This window comes from Durio zibethinus, chromosome 20 (assembly GCF_047325235.1).
Source record: "Durio zibethinus cultivar Kanyao isolate XHJ-2024 chromosome 20, ASM4732523v1, whole genome shotgun sequence".
Lineage (NCBI taxonomy): Eukaryota > Viridiplantae > Streptophyta > Magnoliopsida > Malvales > Malvaceae > Durio > Durio zibethinus.
Genome location: NC_143181.1, coordinates 4,102,625 through 4,122,986, shown reverse-complemented (window position 1 = coordinate 4,122,986; position 20,362 = coordinate 4,102,625). Strand labels below are relative to the sequence as shown.

Here is a 20,362-nt window from a genome sequence, read left to right as displayed (position 1 = left end):
TATAACGTTCCAATCTTAATTACATCCTCTGCATTATATCCAATAAAAAAAAAAAAAAAAACTCCGGCTTCAAAAAGTTATAAGCTACCCATTTCATTATTGAAAAAAATATGATTGTGTGATATAATGTAACTTTTGTATTTTTTGTTTTTATTATTGCTTTTTTATATTTAACTCGCGATGAAAAAAATCAGATAATTTGAAAAAAGGAAAAACCCCAATGCTAGGCAAAAGCAGAAGAATGATATGCTCGCTTCTCACCCAAACGCCACTTCATCTAGCATATTATTGGAGTTCTTCCATTTACAAAACCAAACCATCTACCCATCTACATAACTTCTCCTCGGTAAAATCTTGTTAGTCTCTCTTTATGCCCTTCTACCAACACTTTAACAAGTAAAGCTAAGGTTGTTTTTATTAACAGGGTTTTTTGGGTCCAATTTCGAGCCCTGCAATCCGAGCGTTTTGTTCGAAATCCGGTGAAGTGGGAGGAATGGCGTCGTCGCTCCAAAATCAGGGTTCTATTTCGTATCTGACACAGCGAGAAGCTGCTGAGATTGATGAGACTCTAATGGGTCCTCTTGGCTTTAGTGTTGATCAGCTAATGGTTAGTTAGCGTTTTTTTTTTTTAACTCCATTCATTTCTTAAATATACATTTTTTTCATTTTTCATTTTTCATTTTGCATTTCTTTTTTTTTTTTTCTTTTGGTTGTTTTAAAGCTTGAACGGTTTCAGTTTATGTGAATTGTCAGGAATTGGCTGGTTTAAGCGTCGCCACATCAATTGCTGAGGTAATGGGTAATAACTTTTGTTCGTTTTGTCTATTGAATTTTGATGGTTTCCATATACCAATTTAAACAAACGAAATGTTTTTAAGTTTATTGAAGCTTGCATAAGAAGTTTCTGACCAAAGGGTTCTGTTCCTTTTGGATTGATATTGAGTTTATTTATATACCTTGTCTTGCTACTGTCTACTCTAGTACTAGTAGGATGTCAAGTATATATTGTTTAGCTTAGGATCTGCTTGAGATTATATAAGATTATACCTTGTTTCCAGATTGTAAAAGGCGCTTTTCTTGTTACAGGTTTATAAACCGAGTGAGTATAATCGTGTTCTTGCTATTTGTGGTCCGGGAAATAATGGAGGTGATGGGTTGGTTGCTGCTCGGCACTTGTATCACTTTGGATATAAGCCATTTGTGTGTTATCCTAAGCGAACTCCCAAACCCCTTTATTCTGGTCTTGTTACTCAGGTATGATACAAGGGCTTTAGTTGTAATAATCTTGAACATTACATTGTATGGTTTATCTAAGTTGTTATATAATCTGCTGGTTTTATAGCTGGAATCTCTGTCAGTCCCTTTCCTATCAGTGGATGAGCTGCCTGTGGACTTGTCTAAGGACTTTGACATTCTAGTAGATGCTATGTTTGGCTTTTCATTTCATGGTAAACTACTTGATACTCATACTATTTTTTATAATTCTTTCAACTTCATGTTTATGCATATGCGTCGTGATGCTGCAACAATATTGTGATTACCATCTTTTCATAATCAAGTTAACATCATGTTGCTATGATTCTCCTATTATTCCCCGTTAATATTGTCTTCATATAGTTTAAGATTCATATTCCTTATCACTGCTACCTGTATTTTCCTATTTTTCTGTACTGCTGAGCAATATTCCATACCTCTCAGCCCTCTGGTATCATCGCTTACTTTCACTGGTGTGATCAGATCGTGTCATTAAATCACTTTTCACCTCTTGGTTAGGTTTAGTTCACCCATTTCTGGATTATCCTTTTCTTTCAATAATCCTGGTTAAATTTTGATCTTTTTATACAGTACAAAACTTTTGGTTTCCCCAATCAGTGTATAAATGTAGCATGAAGAAGGTTTGTGGGCTAGCAATTGGTGTGAAGTACTGGAAAAACCAAGAAATTATGTGCATCCTCTAAATTCATCATTTGAAATCTTTCAGGTGCACCAAGGCCTCCTTTTGATAATCTGATCCAGAAGCTGGTTCACGTGCCTAATTGTGGACATATGCAACAAAAGTCCCCTGCTATTGTGTCTGTGGATATTCCATCTGGATGGCATGTCGAAGAGGGTGATGTTGGTGGTGAAGGAATTAAACCTGACATGTTGGTATGTCTTTCTTGCCACCTTTGATGTGCTTTAGGAACTTCCTTTTTTTTAAACACATTAAGCACCCCTCTCGTTTATATTAAATATCTAACTACAGCAAATTTCTAATTTTCTAAGGTTTCTTTGACTGCTCCAAAACTGTGTGCCAAGAAATTTTCTGGACCTCACCACTTTCTAGGTGGTAGATTTGTCCCTCCAACTATTGTGGAGAAATATAAGCTTCACCTTCCCCAATATCCAGGCACATCTATGTGTGTCCGAATTGGAAAGCCTCCACAAATTGACATTTCAGCTCTCAGAGAGAACTATATATCTCCGGAGTTCCTTGAGGAGCAGGTGGAGGCTGATCCTATGGATCAGGTATGATTCAAGACAAACATGCTGTTCATTCATTTTACTTGATTTGAAAAAACCTTTTTTTGTTTGTGTTTTTTCACAATCAGTTATAGTGTTTATTTGTTTTGTCATGTAAGCTTATCACTTATCTTGCAGTTTCGCAAATGGTTTGATGATGCGGTGGCTGCCAGCTTAAAGGAACCAAATGCTATGGCTTTGTCAACCACTGGAAATGATGGAAAGCCGTATGCTTCTCTAGTTTTGCTTCAATCATTCTGCTTTATTTATACTGTTTTCTCTTTTTCATGAACCAAATTCTAAATATTATTAAGAAATAAGTACATATTTTTGAGACTCTCGTGCTGATCTAATGGAGGCACTCTCATTTCCACTTGAGGGATGGATTCACAATGAGGGCATTGGGCGCACCTCCTCCCAATTGGATCCTTAAGAAAATTTGGGAACTATTTAAAATGTGCCAAAACTTTTTGAAGAATGTTGCTTTTCCTTCTACTAAATATGAGATTCATGCTTATAATTTGAGGTAATTAGAAAATAATCCTTAGAAATTTTAGTTTTTATTAGCCAAACCTGTATTTTTAAATATTAATGTGGATTTCAGGTTCATGGGATATAAGACTTAGTTTGTTGTTGTTGTTTTTATGTGGATTTCAGGTAGTTTCTCTTATGTAAAAATCAAATTAATTAAATGAATTAAGCTGAACTAATAATTGAAAAAGATGAACTAAGACAGTTTTGTACTTATGAATATATTGACTAGAGTTAGTTTTAATATTCATTGGAGTAACTTCAATAATGAAGATTGTGAAGAATCACTAGCCTAGCCAAGTGAGTTGTTTAGAATGAATAGTCATGAGATTAACTGCAGTAAGAAAAGATATGTTCAGTTAGTAGTACTAATAATGAAACATATCTTACATTAAATTATGAAAATATGTAGAAGCAAGTGCAGGATTTTGTTTTCATAAAATATGTGCTTGGTAAATCTTATATCCCAATGTTTCTATTAAGTTTAGTCAAATTATTTTTAAATTATATTTTTATTTCTTATAAAATTGTAAATGAATAACCTTTAGGCAGTGAATTGTTGTTGCTTCTTCCACCTGCTTTTTGTTTGAAATTTTTAAGTGCCTGAAGTTTAAAATTTTTTTCCTTTAGTTCATGCAACTTTATGGGTGCTAATCATCTTTTTCAACCTCTGCCATTCTTCTTTTGGTTAAAACCAGTAACAACCTTGCATCTTTGTCCTGAAATAATGCATATCTCCACCACTTCTAGACATCCTTAATGAAATAGATATGGCAATGATGACTGTCAGCAGCTTCGTTTAGACTTTAATTGCATTATTTCAGTAATTTAAATTTTGAATATTTATTGGTTGACTTTTCTCATCTTTTGATTTGCCATCTTACTGCCTGCTGCAGCTCATCGAGAATGGTATTGCTAAAAGGGGTGGATAAGGATGGTTTTGTCTGGTCAGTGTTCCTTTACTATCATGGAACCACATGCAGTTAATAGAGTTTTTCTATAGCCTGTACTACATAGTTTGTGATATTTCTTATGTTTTTACTTTAAGCAGGTACACCAATTATGAAAGTCAGAAGGCACGTGAGTTATCAGAAAATCCTCATGCATCACTTCTTTTCTACTGGGATGGGCTTAATCGGCAGGTAGGACATTGGAATCTGGCTTTTGTTTATCCATTATAAAATGTTGAAGTAAATCACCTTTTTTGATGTGAAAATATCTTTAGAAGAAATATGTTGTAAAGATGATTCTTCTCAAAGGATGTGTGGAAACTGAATGTATATTGAAAAACTGCCTTTTTTTTAATTATACAAGAATCTTAGGTTTATATACAACTAACTGGGGGTTAAACTAGGAAACTAAATCTTCCTTAATTCTAGGGATACAAATACTTAATTTTAGAGATACAAATATAAATATACAGATTATAAGATTACAATCAGCTGTAAATAAGTGTTTTCCCACACTCCCCCTCAAGCTGGTGAATAGGTGTTTTCCATTCCCAACTTGGAAATAATTTCTTGAAATGTTGAACTACTGAGAGCTTTAGTCAACACATCTACAAGTTGACCCTTGGTTGATACATAAGGTGTACAAATCAACCCACTGTCTAGTTTCTCCTTTATGAAATGCCGGTCTACTTCAATGTGTTTTGTTCTGTCATGTTGCACAGGATTGTGTGTAATACTTATTGCAGACTTATTATCACAGTAGAGTCTCATTGGTCCATCCCACTTGATCTTCAAGTCTTCTTGGATAATCTTTAACCATAGTAGTTCACAAATTCCTTGAGCCATTGCTCTGAACTTTGCTTCAGCACTTGATCTTGCCACCACATTCTGTTTTTTACTTCTCCAAGTCACAAGATTACCACCTAAGAAAGTGTAGTAGCCTGAGGTGGATCTTCTATCAGTTACTGAACCTGCATAATCAGCATCTGTATATGCTTCTAGAACTAACCCCGAATTTCTTTTGAATAAGATACCTCTCCCAGGATTGGCCTTCAAATAGTGCAATATACGATAGACAGACTGTAGGTGCACTTCTTTAGGACTATGCATAAATTGACTTACCACACTCACAGCATATGCTATATCAGGTCTAGTATGTGAGAGATAAATGAGTCTTCCAACTAATCTTTGGTACATCTCTCTATTTACAGCAGCATCTTCATTAGCTTCTTCAATTTTATGATTAGGATCTATAGGGGTATTTGCAGGTTTACATGCAAGCTTTCCAGTTTCCTTCAGAAGATCCATCACATATTTCTGTTGTGAGATAAAAATACCATGCCGTGAGTGAGCTACTTCAATTCCTAGGAAGTACTTCAATCTCCCTAGCTCTTTTATCTCAAATTCTCTAGCCAAACACTGTTTTAGAGATTCTCTCTCTTTTTCATCATCTCCAATTACAATTATATCATCAACATACACTAATAGAACTGTGACTCCCCCTGAATTAGAGTGCTTGATAAACAATGTGTGATCTCCTTGACTCTGTTTATATCCCATTGCTAGCATCACTTTGGCAAATCTCCCAAACTAAGCTCTAGGAGACTGTTTAAGGCCATATAAAGCTGTTTTCAGCCTGCATACTTTGTTTGCTTCTAAATGACCTCCAAATCCCGGTGGAACTTTCATATATATTTCTTCTTCCAAATCACCATGTAGAAAAGCATTCTTTACATCAAATTGTTGAAGCTGCCAATTGTAATTTGCAGCCAATGATAACAAAATCCTAATTGTATTCATCTTGGCAACTGGAGCAAAAGTTTCCTGGTAATCCACTCCATAGGTTTGAGTGTAGCCCTTAGCCATTAACCTGGCTTTATACCTTCCAACAGTACCATCTGCCTTGTATTTTACAGTGAAAACCCATTTACACCCCACTGAATTTTTTCCTTTAGGCAACTCTACTAATTCCCATGTCTGATTTTTCTCTAAGGCCTCCATTTCTATTTTCATGGCTTGCCTCCATTTCTCACTGGATAATGCCTCGGATAATGTAGTTGGAACAGAAATAGTGTTTAGGCTCACAAGAAAATTTTTGTGAGATGGTGAGAATTTTTCAAATGACACAAAATTAGATATTGGGTATAGTGGATGCTTGGTACATTCTTTGGTTCCTTTCTTAATGGCAATAGGCAAATCATAATCACTAGTTATAGTTTTAGGAGATTCATGCTCATTTTGAGAAACAGAGTAAAAAATTGTAGTTACCTCATTTCTAGAGTTAGGATCAGGTTTTTGGACTGGCACTGGTTCAGGATCTGGAACTTTCCTTCTTGAGTACACCTGTAATTCCTTCATAAAATCAAGAACAATATTATCCTTTGTCACATCTTCCGTATTTGGAATGGGTTCAGACTCAAATTCAATGTTTGACTTGGGCTCAGCAGAAACAAGTTTCGACTCAGAAGAATTAATGGGTGTAAATGTTGAAGAAGGGGGCAAATCAAGCAAAAAAAAGTCTTTATCCTTATCTTCCATGAATGAAATCTCCCCCTGAAGATGGTTGAGTAAAAAATGGTTTATTTTCTTCAAAAGTGACATCTGCAGACACATAGAATTTTTGGTAGGAGGATGATAGCACTTATATCCTTTTTGAGTTGAAGAATATCCCACAAAAATACACTTAATTGCTCTTGGATCCAACTTTCCCCTGTTATGACTGTAAACATGAACAAATGATGTACAACCAAATATCCTAGGTGTGAGATTGTTTGTGGTATTGAGGTTGGGATAAAATTGTGAGAGTAGTTCCATAGGAGTTTTAAATCCCAAAACTCTTGAAGGTAACCTATTTATAATGTGTGTGGCAGTGAGAACAACTTCCCCCCAATAAGATTTAGGTACATTTGCTTGAAAAAGAAAGGCTTGGGTTGTGACTAGTAAATGACTGTTTTTTCTCTCTGCCACTCCATTCTGCTGTGGAGTATTAACACAAGATGACTCATGGATAATCCCCTCTCTTTGGAAATAGGTGGATAGACTCTGGTTGAAATAGTCTTTTGCATTATCAGACCTAAATCTCTTGATTCCCACTCCAAATTGATTTTGGATCATGTTTTGGAAGCTTAAAAACACATTATTCACATCTGATTTGGATTTAAGTAAAAAAACCCAAGAGACCCTAGTACAATCATCTATGAATGAAACAAACCATCTCGCACCAGAAATATTAGGAATTGTAGAGGGACCCCAAATGTCACTATGAATCAAGTAAAAGGGAGTAGAACTTCTTTTGTTACTGATTGGAAAAGACACGTCTATGTTTTGCAAATTCGCAAATATCACAATGAAAATCTTCAACATTTAATCCTTTGAACAAAGAAGGAAATATGTTTCTCAAGGTTCCAAAAGAAGGATGTCCAAGACGAAAATGATAAAGCTAGATTTTGTCTTTATTGGAAGATTTTTCAGAAAGAAATGACAAAGGTAAACTATTTTTGATACTACTTGTGTTATTTGATATCTCAAGATAGTATAGTCAATCCTTCTCCTTAGCAAGTCCAATTATCTTCCCCGAACTCTGGTCCTGAAATTCACAATAAGAGGGATAAAAAGTTACTTTGCAATTCATATCTCTGGTAAGTTTTTGTATAGATATCAGATTAGTAGACAATCCAGGAACATGAAGAACATTTTTGAGAACAAACGAGGGATTAACTTGAACATCTCCTAATCCTGTCAGTGTGGTAAGTGAACCATCAGCAACAACAATTTTCTTATTACTAGGACACAGGTTATATGTACTAAACTTTTGTGAGGAATGTGTCATGTGGTCTGTGGCTCCTGAGTCAATGACCCAAGAACTCGTAATAGGTTTAGTCGAGACATTTAATCTATGAGAACTAGAAGCTTTACCTGAACTAGAAATTTTACCCAAAGAACATACCATAGTAGGCTTTTCAAGGATTTTCAATAAGTTTTTCAGCTTTTCAATCTCTTCCCTATTGAACTCTCCTTGTTTTTGAGACATCTGTAGTACTCCAGTGATTTTCCCAGTTAACATTTCCTCAAATTGGGTGGTAGTGATATCTTTCTCTGAAAGGGTTAGGCAATGAAGGCCTAAACAGGATTCGGCAATGAAGGCCTAAAAAAGTCAGCAATGAAGGCTGAAAATTTTGCTTCCCAAGAAGAGCCTAAAGCTCTGATACCATGTGGAAACTGAATGTATATTGAAAAACTGCCTTTTTTTTAATTATATAAGAATCTTAGGTTTATATACAACTAACTAGGGGTTAAACTAGGAAACTAAATCTTCCTAAATTCTAGGGATACAAATACTTAATTTTAGAGATACAAATATAAATATACAGATTATAAGATTACAATCAGCTGTAAATAAGTGTTTTCCCAGAGGATGGTTCATATTTGAACGTATAACTGGCATCTGCATGCTAAGACTGAAATTATTGAAGATTACCTGATTCTGATGCCAAATTCTCTATCATTTCCTTTTCTACCCTTGATTTTTTATGGGAAACATGGTGTATGGATCTTGAACATTTTTAAGATTGCTAACATAATGGACTTTACGATTTAGTGTGGTTCATGCCATTTGTTAAACTCCTTAATATATGTTTTTACTTTATTTTGAATACTGAAACATCTTGTGTTACCGTAAATATGGATGTCTTATCTCATTTGCAACCAGCTGCAGTTTACTGTTGATATTTTGGTTCAAGAAGTAGGACCATTGACAAGTGTAAAGTGGGATTGAAGCAAGGGAGTAATGGCTTTTCTAGCTGAGTTAGCTTAGTGTGTTACTAACCTTGAATTCTGCTGATTGATTCTTTAGGCTGTCATAATTGATGTGGAGAGGATGGTAATCATAAGATTTAAAATGTTGGATGGTGATGTTAGATAAAACAGTTCTGTACTTATGCATGCAGGCCTCCTTTTGTGTGTGTGTGTGTGTGTGAGAGAGAGAGAGAGAGAGAGAGAGTCAAATGATGGATGGTGAGTTAGATGTAGAAGTACTTATGCATGGGTGCCTTTCGGGGGAGTGACAATGTTCTTGAACATCTGAAATCCTGCTGGTACTTGGGTGCACCTTGTAATTATGTAGGTTAGCAAAAGGCATAACTAACAGTCACATTAATGAATTGAAATGTTGTAGATGTATATGGAAAATTGTTTTGGACCTTTAGATATATGACTTGATTTATTGAACCTTCAACTTCTGATTTAAAATTAAAGTTTGCTGCAATGTGGAACAGAATCTGATTTAGTACAAAGGTTAAAATACTAAAGAAAGCCCCTGAACTATTTTACTTTTCTTAAATAAGCTCCTATACTTTTATTGTATCCAAATAAACCCTTATACTTTGATTTATGTCCAAATATGCCCTTTTTTCAAATGAAAGAATGATATATGTTAGGGCTCATTTAGGTTCAAATTAAAAGTTTAATGTTTTATTTGAATACAAATTAAAGGTTAAGGGCTTATTTGGGTGCAAAGTAAAGATTAAAGGGTTTATTTGAATGCAATAAAAGTACAAGGGCTTATCTAAGTAAAGTTATAAAGATCAAGGGGTTTTTTTATTAGTTTAGCCAAAGTACTAATTATAACATGTTGATTTGTTTCTGTAATGAAGATCCTTGGGCTATAATGAATTGTGAATTCCAGGTAAGGGTGCAAGGATTTGTGCAGAAAGTTTCTGATCAGGAATCAGAGCAATACTTTCACAGTCGTCCTCGAGGAAGTCAAATTGGAGCAATAGTTAGCAAGCAGGTATGTGACTTAACATTCTGTTAAAATGTACTGTAAACATGGATGATACGTCTATGACTTTTTTTCCCAGTTAAGGTCCATTAGAAACAAAAATATAGGTTTGAGATTTGATTTCTTGCTTCAGAGTACTATAGTTCCTGGACGGCATGTACTACACCAACAATACAAAGAACTAGAAGAAAAATACTCTGATGGGTAAGTTGTTTGATTTTCAATGTGACCCTGATAAATTAATTTGTGCCAACACTTTTCTATATGCAGTGATGCTTAACTCGGGTTTTATTGGCTTGATTCCCATTAATCTTTTTCCAAGTGAAGTGCTTGTTCTCTTTACTTGAATCATGATCTAGAACCTGCATCTAATGTGATCATCATCACAAATGACCAGCAGTATGAAACGCTTGAGACTCCAATGGGAGGAAATCAGAAGAAAAAAAGCCTTATGTTTTTCTTTATTGCAGGAGTTTGATTCCAAAGCCTAAGCACTGGGGAGGATACAGACTTCAGCCTGAGCGTTTTGAGTTTTGGCAAGGACAGCAGTCCCGTTTGCATGACAGGTTGTTTACTTCCATTGTCTTGCGATAATAATTTGGCTGCAAAATATAGATGAAAAGAGAATTTTATTCAAAATCTATTCCAAGTTCAAAACCACATATAGAAAGATTTCAACTTGGGATTATATGGACCGTTTTGTTTGGATCCATATATTTCCATGATGAGCTGATAATTGGGTCAAATCCAGAGTGGTGTACAGTTGACAATGCTTTAAATATTCCAATTATAGAAGTTAAATCACCTTGAAACATCCAGCAGGTCCAAGCCACTCAAAGCTCTTTCTCTCTTCCTCCTCTCTTTCTGTCACCCTCTGCTCCCAGCAATCCACCACCCCTCAACCCCAACCACCTCTCAAATCAAGATTTGTACAGAAAAATGTGGGTTTTACTCTGGAGCCACTTTTCACTTCAAAGCATCTCTCTTCCCCCTTGATAGATGCGTGTGTCACGGACCTAAAGGGGAGTCCTGAATCCCACATCGAACATAATAGGAAGGTCACTGGGGTATAAAAGGGTTCACACCATCTCCGCCTTGTGAGACGCCTTTTGTAGGACAAAACCGTGAGGCCAGGGGGGGCCAGAGCGGACAATACCTCACAAGGGTGTGAATCTGGCGGAAGGCTGATCTGGGACGCCGGAAGGGTGAATGCCCGGGTCCCGGAGCCGCGCGGGTTCGGAGCTTAAGTTTCGACCCGTGACAAGTGGTATCAGAGCCAGTCCTAAACCGTTCGATCCACGCCGAGCACCTCGAGGGAGGTAGGCAAGGTGGCCGGCCTCCGTGACGAGGGCGTCACGAGGTTGGGTGCGGGAGAATGTCACGGACCTAAGGGGAGTCCTGAATCCCACATCGAACATAATAGGAAGGTCACTGGGGTATAAAAGGGTTCACACCATCTCCGCCTTGTGAGGCACCTTTTGTAGGACAAAACCGTGAGGCCAGGGGGGGCCAGAGCGGACAATACCTCACAAGAGTGTGAATCTGGCGGAAGGCTGATTTGGGACGCCGGAAGGGTGAATGCCCGGATCCTGGAACCGCGCGGGTTCGGAGCTTAAGTCTCGACCTGTGACAAGAGTGGTATCAGAGTGGACAATTCCTCACAAGGGTGTGAATCTGGCGGAAGGCTGATCTGGGACGCCGAAAGGGTGAATGCCCGGGTCCCGGAGCCGCGCGGGTTCGGAGCTTAAGTCTCGACCCGTGACACGTGGATTACCTTGGAAATAAAGGAGATGATTCCAAAACCAGTTGCAGAATTTCAAAATTGTGGTTAAAATTATTCAAATGAAGGTTGGTCCAATTGGTAATATATATGTGCTATATTTTGGCAGGTTGGAATATTCCCCTCAAGAGATGAATGGAAAACGATTTTGGAGAATTGTTCGGTTGGCCCCTTGAGTAGCATATTCAGCCTTTTCACTGTGAAGTCCACCACTGTGGTATTGGGTCATTGATTTCTATCTCTGTTTCTAGATAAGCATCAGTTGCCTGCCAGTTGCACAAACCTTCTTCTAACTTATATAAGGATGTAAACTGTAGGTGGCATTCTGAGGTATGACATTTTAAACAATAAAAATGCTAACAGCATCAACTCATGAATAAAGAAATGTAGATCTGAAATTTTATTGGCATGGAAGACTTGAGTGCATGGCATGGACAGGATCTCTTACTTGGGGTCATGACTGGGGAGCCTACATATTCCAGAGGATGTCAAACGCAAGGGTAGCAAATTTGCCTTAAATTTTATTAATGTTCTTACCCTGTTGCTTTACCCATTCATTATATGTAGACTTAAATGAGAAGAAAGTATTTGGTATATTACTTGGATTCGAGCTCGATTAATCTTTTTGAAGGTTTTTTTTTTTTTATTGTATTTGGAGGAATGGGTTTTTATATCCACTTTGTGACGTAAAAGATTTTATTTTTCTGGCTTGGAATTGGAACGATTGAATAAATGAAGAAGCAGCTAATACTTCTATCTTTGATTCATGATCATAGGAAGGAGAGTGCTGCCATTGATGTTAATGAGCTTTAGATTCTTATAGTGAATAAAAACAGAAGATCACCCCCGTTACTTTTATGTTGTTGACTTATTTTTATACAAAAAAATACAAATTGTTAGGTATATTTAGTATCGCATTTGTCGTTCATGCATTTGCTTGCTAATTGTTATGGAAATGAAATTGTATTAACCAACCTTTATGTATTTATTTATTTTTTGCATTGACATTAATTTCTTTGATGAAATTTTCCTTTAACATAGCAGGTATATGTTAGGGTTAAAGCAGTAATCCTATTCTAAAAAATAATAATAATAAACAAATGTAAAGAAAAAAAAAAGAATATACAAAATTTATTCACTCTCAATGCAAGAGATATTGCAAATCTTTATTATAATTAAAGGATGATTACAAATGATTGATCATGTTTCATATATATATATATATATATAATGAAAATTTTAAAATATCCTTATTGATAATTTTTTATATAAAAAAATATATAGTAAAGTTAATTACGTAAAGTATTACAAAAAAGAAAAAGTGTAGGCTCATTTTCATAGTAATAGGCTCCTCTAGGATTTTTCTATCCATAAAAGACAGAATAAGAGCTTGAATCCATGCTATTGTCAACATAAATACTACCTGCAGAGACAAAGAGCGAAAATTTAGTTTCAATTTTTAGTTTAGCACCTGCTAAACCATTGACATTCGACATCAACCTTATCTCAAATATTTCTTCATTCTTTCATTTATTTCTTTATTTTAAAAAAATATTTGAATCCAATCTTTTAAACAGAAGAAACAAAAGCATGTTATAATCTCATACATAATGTTTTGGTTAAGAATTTTGAAAAATAAGGGTTTTGATAAAGACAGATAAAGGAAAGCATGCCCATTTGCCATTATATATGATAACACAAGTCAACAATTAGGTTCATATCATAAACTTGCTTTATTTTTTAGGTGATTGCGTTGCCCTGCACTTCCCAATATAGCACTTTGTAAGCTGTGACTGAGGAGATAACCTTTGAATTTCATACCATTCTCTGTAGCAGCACATGTTTTGTTTTAGGTGTCACATTTCAAGTTAAAGCAAAACCAGGTACAATCAATCTCATATTATCTCTATGTATTCAGGCACTCATTCCACTTTACTACTTAAAAGTAAATAGTACTAGTATAATTGGAGGATTTTCTTTTCCTTGTCAATTTCCTTCAGTTCTTGCCAAAAAAATTTTAAAAATAAAATTTTAAATACATCAAATTGATATAAAAACATATACTTTTAAAATTATTTATAATTTTTTTTTTAGATTATAAATATAAATTACAATTATAAATCATGTATAAAAAATATCTAATAATCAAACAAATAAATCAGAACATAATTGAAAGCAAATCACTAAACCAACCAATATCTGTCCCCTGCACTTTGTAGCTCGTTTTTTGCCAATGTGCATGACGCCATATTCCCTGACTTCGGAATGTGAGATGCTTGTGCAGTCTGAAAAGCATCATCCTACTCCGAGCGGGCTTCTTCAGTAATTGTCCCAGTAAGTGAGAAGTGTTGATCAACCGACTTTATCTTTTTTTAGAATGCTCAGGCTTTCTCCTTTCAGTATGTTTCTCGTAAAGCCCATACCTTGTGCATAGGCCGAAGCACGTACTGCCGCCTCTGCTTCCGCCGTAAAAGAGTCGAGAACATCATGCATTCGTATTGAAGCAACCCCTTAAACTGCACCATCAGAGTCCCTTACGATCACACCTGCCCCCATCGCTCCTGTTTTTTTATATCAAGCGTATTCTTAAATACATTCTAGTTTTTTTTTTTTAATAATTTTTTATAAATAAAATTACTCAATTATTTTTTCTTTCACACAAATTTCTGAATATGAATTTATAAAAAAATTATAAATCTTTTCGAAAATAAATTTTTATAAAATTATAAATTTTTTCTAAAATAAATTCTGAAAAGTTAAATTTTCAGAAAAATTTATAACTTTTTGAAAAAGTTCTGATATTTTGAAAAATTATTTCTAATAAATTATATGATTTTTTAAAAATATAATAAAATTTCCAAAAATTATGAGAAAAGTAATTAAATAATTTTATTTATAAAATTTTTTTTTAAAAAAAATTAAAGTGTGAAAAAAAAAAAAAACATTTAGCAACACTCTATATTAAAAACACCGTCAAAATTTACGTTAATTATTCCAGAGCTGGGCTTTTCCCACGTCTATAAAAAAAAAATGGAAATAAATAAATCTAAAAAAAACTTCAAAATACATATTCTGATATATTATAAAAAAATGGTACAACACGAGTGAGCATAACTTCAACTTGACCTCGTGCTCAGTTCAGCCATGAATGCGCTCAACTCGTTAATTTTTCCTTTTTTCTTTCCCTCACCTTCACTGATTAATTTTTTTCTTTCTTTTTGGGTTTCTGGCCACTGGCCAACTGCTTTGATTTCGTTGTTTGTTACTTTGGCGATTAGAGTCTGTTCATTCTATGGCTATCCACCAAGTAAAATGACGATAAATTTAATTTAAAAAATAACGTTCAATGAATATAAAGTTGTCAACATTTAATATCACTTCAGCATATATATCACAATAGTTTAACGCATAACATATTACACATAGTTTTTTTCTGTCAAATGACGGATTAGATATGTGAGATATAGGTCCATCAAAAAGGGGCATTTCAAGTCTATCAAATGGCTAAGAGTTTGGCAAAATCCTGGACCTAATGTAAGGTTATTATCAAAGGTTTTTTTTTTTTTTTTTTCTTTTTTCTTTCCTTGGAGACAAAGATGGTTGCTTAGAAAGAAAAGCCAAAACTCAAACTGTAAAGGCATATGATCAAAGGGAAAACTAAAGCAGAGGCTACCATGCCATTGCTATCCCTTTGGCAATGGTCATCCAGGTTACCATTCACTCCTTGAGCACATGCAATTCTTATATTTTTTATTTGGCTCTGCTGAGCCGCTATGCCGCGGGGGGGGACCCGAAGCACAGGCATGAGTCATTAGAGAGAGAGAGAAAAGCACCCATTTTCCATTAGGCACTGAAGCAGTGGGTAGAAGAAAACATTTGGATTTGGTCCACTTGCTTCTTACTCCTACAAATGGATAGACAAGAAAGAAAGCCAAAGCTTTGCTTCCCATCACTTCTTCAATTGCAGAGTCAGATCCCACTTTGACTATAAGTTTGCTTTTACCGTCCTACCATGGAGAATACCAACAAATAAGGACAGAAAGGTTTTCCATCCTAATTATAAAAGAGAGTGAGAAGACCATTTCTGTGGACTTGGCTGCTTTATAATCCACACAGCCAGAGTCTCCAGAAGCTAATTCAACCAAATCATAAGCTCAAGCATCAAGCGCCTGCAACTCCATTAAAATTTCATTAACTCAAAGGTACAACAACACCAAACTCCACAGGACAAGAGAAATTATCAGTACCATCCAACATTCATCCCTCCTTAAGAATTGGGATTTCACGTGGATGGAGGTTGTAATCCCACAAGGTGGAGAGGGTCCAGCTACAGCACTTTCTACACATAACTACCGTGTCTTCCTGTCGAGTGATCATTCCACATTCTAGAGGGAGAAAGGGGGGAAATTTTTTTAAAAAAAGAAAAATAAAAAGGAAAACAGTCAGGCTGCTTTATTACCCTTCTCACATTGCTAACAATAATAAATTGAACAGTCAGGTGCTACCACAACATATCTTAAAATAATAAACATGGTGCAAAAAAGAGAGATCTGCAATTCTGGGATTTTAGCTCTCACAAACCTACAGCGTAAACTACAATTTTAATCCAAATGAGCAGACTATCTTTCAGAGATGGATAAATGCTTCTGCCTTATGCTTCTTTGATGCAAGCATGGAAAAATAGATCCACCCATCTTGATCTCCTTTAAAACTCTTGTTCTTCACCTAGCATCTCATCCCTTCATCAAAAGGATAAGGCAATTTGGCCAGAAAAACACATATCATTGCCCCTCCTCCCTTCTCTTCTGGCTAACTTTGATTATGATAATAAAATGAATGTGCAAACATAAAGAAACATAAAATTTAAATGCATTCGACTAGAACATCCAATGTCTGATAACTTACAAAGACATCCTTTTTCTGCACTAGCCCCCCTTATCCAAAGTCCTTCAAAAATACAAAGCAAAGATGAACTGTTGTCCCTCACTGGGGGTCTACTTTTGATGCTAATATAACAGCCCAAGCTTGGAGCAGAAGTTATTTACTCAACTTTGCTTGACTGGGACTGCTGGGAATGGGGGTAATTTAAAAGATGCCCTCCATGTCAAAATTCGCCGGGAAACAGTTTAAACCTGCTTGGTATCCACCATTAGAACAATTGAAACAGTTTCCTGCACCACATATACCTACAAGATGGTGACATATTTCGGTGCATCAATTCTTGGCCCTTCAAGAGACCGATACATGTATAACGTTTCAACAAAGTCATCCATCTCCATATCAGCAGACCTAATCACTTCAACCACTAGGCGAGGCATAGCATGAGCAATCTCCTGGCAACCTTGTCGAGTTAATCTGCATGAGGACATCCAAAGGAACCTCATGTAGTAGCAATGATGCAAACCAGAACGCAGAGCTGCATCTCCAAATGGGCTATCTCTAATCTCAAGCTTCTGCAATTGTGAACAGCCTTCGAGAACATATTTCAGCCCCATGTCACTATCTCCAGCAAAAGCTACTGACAATGTGCGTACCAATTTCCCATATTTTCCAATATATTCGAAAGCTTTATCTGTCAGCAAACCAGATACGGCAAGGCGAGTGAGCTTCTTACAATTCATAACAATTGCTCCAAAACCATCATCCATGGGTTCTCCAGTCACAGGATCAGGCTTGTGGCGCCCCATTATGCATAGCCGAAAAACAACAAGATCTGGACAGTTCTTCGACATTGCTATGACAGCTTCATTAGTCATCCGCTGGCAGAAATACAGAATGGATTGCAATTTCTGACAACCCTCAGAAATAGCTTGGAGGCCCACTTCAGAAACGGGGCTATCAATATCCTCCTGTGCATTGATAGGGAAAACCCGAAGCTCACGTAATTCCTTGCATGTTGCAGCCACTGCTTGAAGCCCTTCATCACATATCGAATCAAGGACCTGCATAATAAAAGCTGAGGTAAGCTTCAAACCCTAATTTCTTCACAAAGCTTATAGATCAAAATATCAAACACATACCCAGAAAACCCGGAGCTTGTGGCACTTGCTTATAATTGGCTTAAGCTGTTCTGCATTGATGTTGGCATAGCTGAAATTCAGAGACGTTAGATTTGCACAAACAGGGTAAATTGCAGGCAGATAATCAGGAATTATTTCCCTAAACCCAGAGAGACAAACTAAGGATCTGCAGGCAGCAAACGCAGTTCCATAATCTAGTTCTTGATCACCTTGCCCAGCAATTTCCAATGGGCTAAACAAACCTGTCCCAAGGTGTGTGAGCTGTGGAGCTTGAATCATCAAGCGATACAGCTGCCCAATTGAAACATATCGATTTAGCCTAAGCTTCTTAAGTAAAGGAGACCTAGCCACTAGCCTTTCCAATGCCTCAAAATTTATCGGCCATTCTACACAATCAAATATCAATGACTCAAGATGTGATTCACCCTGAGGAAAACAAGATATCCAATCTGTCCCATCATGTATAACCTCAGATTCGATCAGATCAAGCACCCTAAGCTGTCTGCAATCATAGAAATGCATCAATAAACTATCCATACAATTCCATCCACAAACTTCTATTTTCCCTTTTACCCATTGATTATCAGAACACATTACTTAAACTCAAAACATTTCCATATCCCAATCCATACCCAGATCAAGTAAAACCATACCAGATCTAAAAACATTAAATCTACAAACACAACCATCAGATCAAACAAAAATCTCAGTAAAGCTGCAAAATTTTCTTAATCCCATACCAATTAAACCAATAACCATTACTATTAACAGCTTTTACAGTTCTAATCAGCCAGTTATTTATAAATATATATCATTATTATCAGCAACAATAATTTTTTTTAAAATAAAGAACAATACCTGCACTTGCTAACAAAACTTGCAAGGCCATTAGTTCCAAACCCATCACAGCAAACGAGAACGAGCTCCTTAAACCCTGAAAACGACTCAGCCAGGGTTGCCAGATCATCATTCGTCACCGACATGCGCTTCAGGTAAACTTTTTCGAGCCAAGGGTAAGGCTTGGCCATTGCCAGCAACCAAGGATTGAAGTGGGCCCCCCAATCGGGCGGCATCAGGTTAAAATCCGCGAACCTGGGCTTCCCTTTCAAGTGAAGAGCCCTTACCCTGGTGAACCTGGCAGTGGCCCGACCTGGCGAAACAGCATAGCAGTTCCCTATGAACAGCTCGGATCGCGTCAGTGCCTCGACCCGGTACCACGACTTGCACACCAATGAAACGGAGTTCCGATCCCGTCTCGACGTGAGGAAGTGGAGCACGTTTTCCAACACGTTCTCCAGAACCTGGTCCGGATGATCCGACGCAGACCCCGTAGCCTTGCAGTACCGTGCCTTGTTGGAAGTGAACTCAAGATCTGACCGCGGAGATTGCTGCCTCTCGTCGTCCTCAGACATGTCCTCCGCTCCGTTACGTCGCATGAGAGACAACAAAAGGAAGAGAAAGAAGGGGAGTCGGTAGTACAGGCGCGGCCTTGTGATCTAAAAGCAATCTCCCCTTTCTTCTTTTCTTTGGGGTGGGTTTTCTTGATTGATGAAATTGATATTTGAGTTTCTTAGATCATGGGAACATGGAAAGTAATTTAGTTTAATTGATCAGAGAAGAAGGGGATAGTGAACAATGTACAGCGCTGTCTGTGTCTGAGCATTGGGATTCTCCATACCTCTTTAGTCTTCTCCCTTCTGTTTCTCTCTCTTTCATCTGCAATATCCAATGGCTCTCCACACTTCTCCTCCATTATTGGGAGGTTTTCTTTTTTACAATTTGTTGTCCTTTTATTATTATTTTTAAATAAAATTTTTGTTGGTTTTAGACGGTAGTAGGGAAGTACTATAGTTTGTCCTTTGTCAACTGGTTTGAAATTTTGTTTTGGTTTTGTTGGAGACAACCCTCGGTCTTTTATTTATTTGCAGATAGCTCCTCCCTTTTTTTTTTTTTTGAGTTTGATCAATTTTATTTTAATATTTTGATTATGACAAGATAAAATTATTGGATTGATTTTTATATTTTCAAGCATTTTATATGCATTTTTTGTATAATAATACTAACAAGATTTTCATTTTTTAAGAAGCTTGAAATCATTATACATTTTTAATGACTAGTTCTTTTTTTACCAAATGATTTCAAGTATGAATTTAAAATGTAACCCATGCATTCTTAAAGAAATCAAACGTTCAGAAGAAAGGAGGAAGATAATGCTTCATTCATATGTTTTCAATAAAAAAATCACAACAACGATAATTCTCTGAATCAATTGTTTATTTATCTTTTTACACAATTAAGGTAATTTTATCTTATTTATGATGAGTAGATATAATAATTTCAGACATGACATAATGATATAATACAAAAAAAATTATATATATATATTTTAAAAAATGAGTTTCATGCTTATGTCGACATGAATTTTAACATAATATAATTTGTATCTTATATTTGTTGACACATCTAAACATATGATATAATAAGATAATACATTTAATTTAATCATACTATACAAGTACATATTTAACATGTTTAACATATTTTTATATTTATTTTAATTTAATATAAACTTATAAAGATTATTTTAATTTTTAATATTTTAATTATGATACTTAATTAGCTATTTAATATCATACAAAAATTATTTTAAATATTTAATTATGATACTCATTTAATAATTATTATAAATTTATTTTTTATATTAATAATATAAATACAATATAAATATTAATATTAGTCATATACATTATTATTTTATTTTTTAATTTTTAATAGTTTATCATTTTGAATTTGATACTAA

At 35.7% G+C, this 20,362-nt stretch overlaps 2 protein-coding genes across 2 annotated transcripts; one reads left to right on the top strand and one right to left on the bottom strand.

Moving 5' to 3' along the window:
• The first annotated feature begins 194 nt into the window (after nucleotides 1-194).
• Nucleotides 195-12,158, top strand: LOC111315550 (pyridoxine/pyridoxamine 5'-phosphate oxidase 1, chloroplastic-like). The gene is made up of 15 exons (XM_089749344.1): nucleotides 195-346; nucleotides 425-607; nucleotides 754-792; nucleotides 1,087-1,254; nucleotides 1,343-1,448; nucleotides 1,982-2,148; nucleotides 2,266-2,508; nucleotides 2,641-2,729; nucleotides 3,930-3,980; nucleotides 4,085-4,175; nucleotides 9,667-9,771; nucleotides 9,896-9,966; nucleotides 10,233-10,328; nucleotides 11,652-11,759; nucleotides 11,860-12,158. The coding sequence occupies exons 1-14, from the start codon at nucleotides 221-223 to the stop codon at nucleotides 11,716-11,718; spliced, it is 1,602 nt and encodes a 533-aa protein (XP_089605470.1). The 5' UTR covers nucleotides 195-220; the 3' UTR covers nucleotides 11,719-11,759; nucleotides 11,860-12,158.
• Nucleotides 12,159-15,969: 3,811 nt separating this feature from the next.
• On the bottom strand, nucleotides 15,970-19,302 carry LOC111315549 (transport inhibitor response 1-like protein). The gene is made up of 3 exons (XM_022917371.2): nucleotides 18,421-19,302; nucleotides 17,563-18,064; nucleotides 15,970-17,484 (listed from the first exon to the last, which is right to left on the bottom strand). Exons 1-3 carry the CDS (start codon nucleotides 18,996-18,998, stop codon nucleotides 16,729-16,731), a joined length of 1,836 nt encoding a protein of 611 aa, XP_022773106.1. The 5' UTR covers nucleotides 18,999-19,302; the 3' UTR covers nucleotides 15,970-16,728.
• Nucleotides 19,303-20,362: the final 1,060 nt, after the last annotated feature.

What these genes read in the sequence shown, in the direction of transcription:
- LOC111315550 (XM_089749344.1), top strand. Translation starts at nt 221, where the DNA reads ATGCTAGGCAAAAGCAGAAGAATGATATGCTCGCTTCTCACCCAAACG. An exon ending in GTTTGGCTTTTCATTTCATG is followed by an intron (nt 1,449 to 1,981) that starts GTAAACTACTTG and finishes GAAATCTTTCAG; the next exon opens with GTGCACCAAGGCCTCCTTTT. An exon ending in GAAGAAAAATACTCTGATGG is followed by an intron (nt 9,967 to 10,232) that starts GTAAGTTGTTTG and finishes TCTTTATTGCAG; the next exon opens with GAGTTTGATTCCAAAGCCTA.
- LOC111315549 (XM_022917371.2), bottom strand. Translation starts at nt 18,998, where the DNA reads ATGCGACGTAACGGAGCGGAGGACATGTCTGAGGACGACGAGAGGCAG. An exon ending in AGTTTTGTTAGCAAGTGCAG is followed by an intron (nt 18,065 to 18,420) that starts GTATTGTTCTTT and finishes CTATGATTGCAG; the next exon opens with ACAGCTTAGGGTGCTTGATC. An exon ending in ACAAGCTCCGGGTTTTCTGG is followed by an intron (nt 17,485 to 17,562) that starts GTATGTGTTTGA and finishes TTTATTATGCAG; the next exon opens with GTCCTTGATTCGATATGTGA.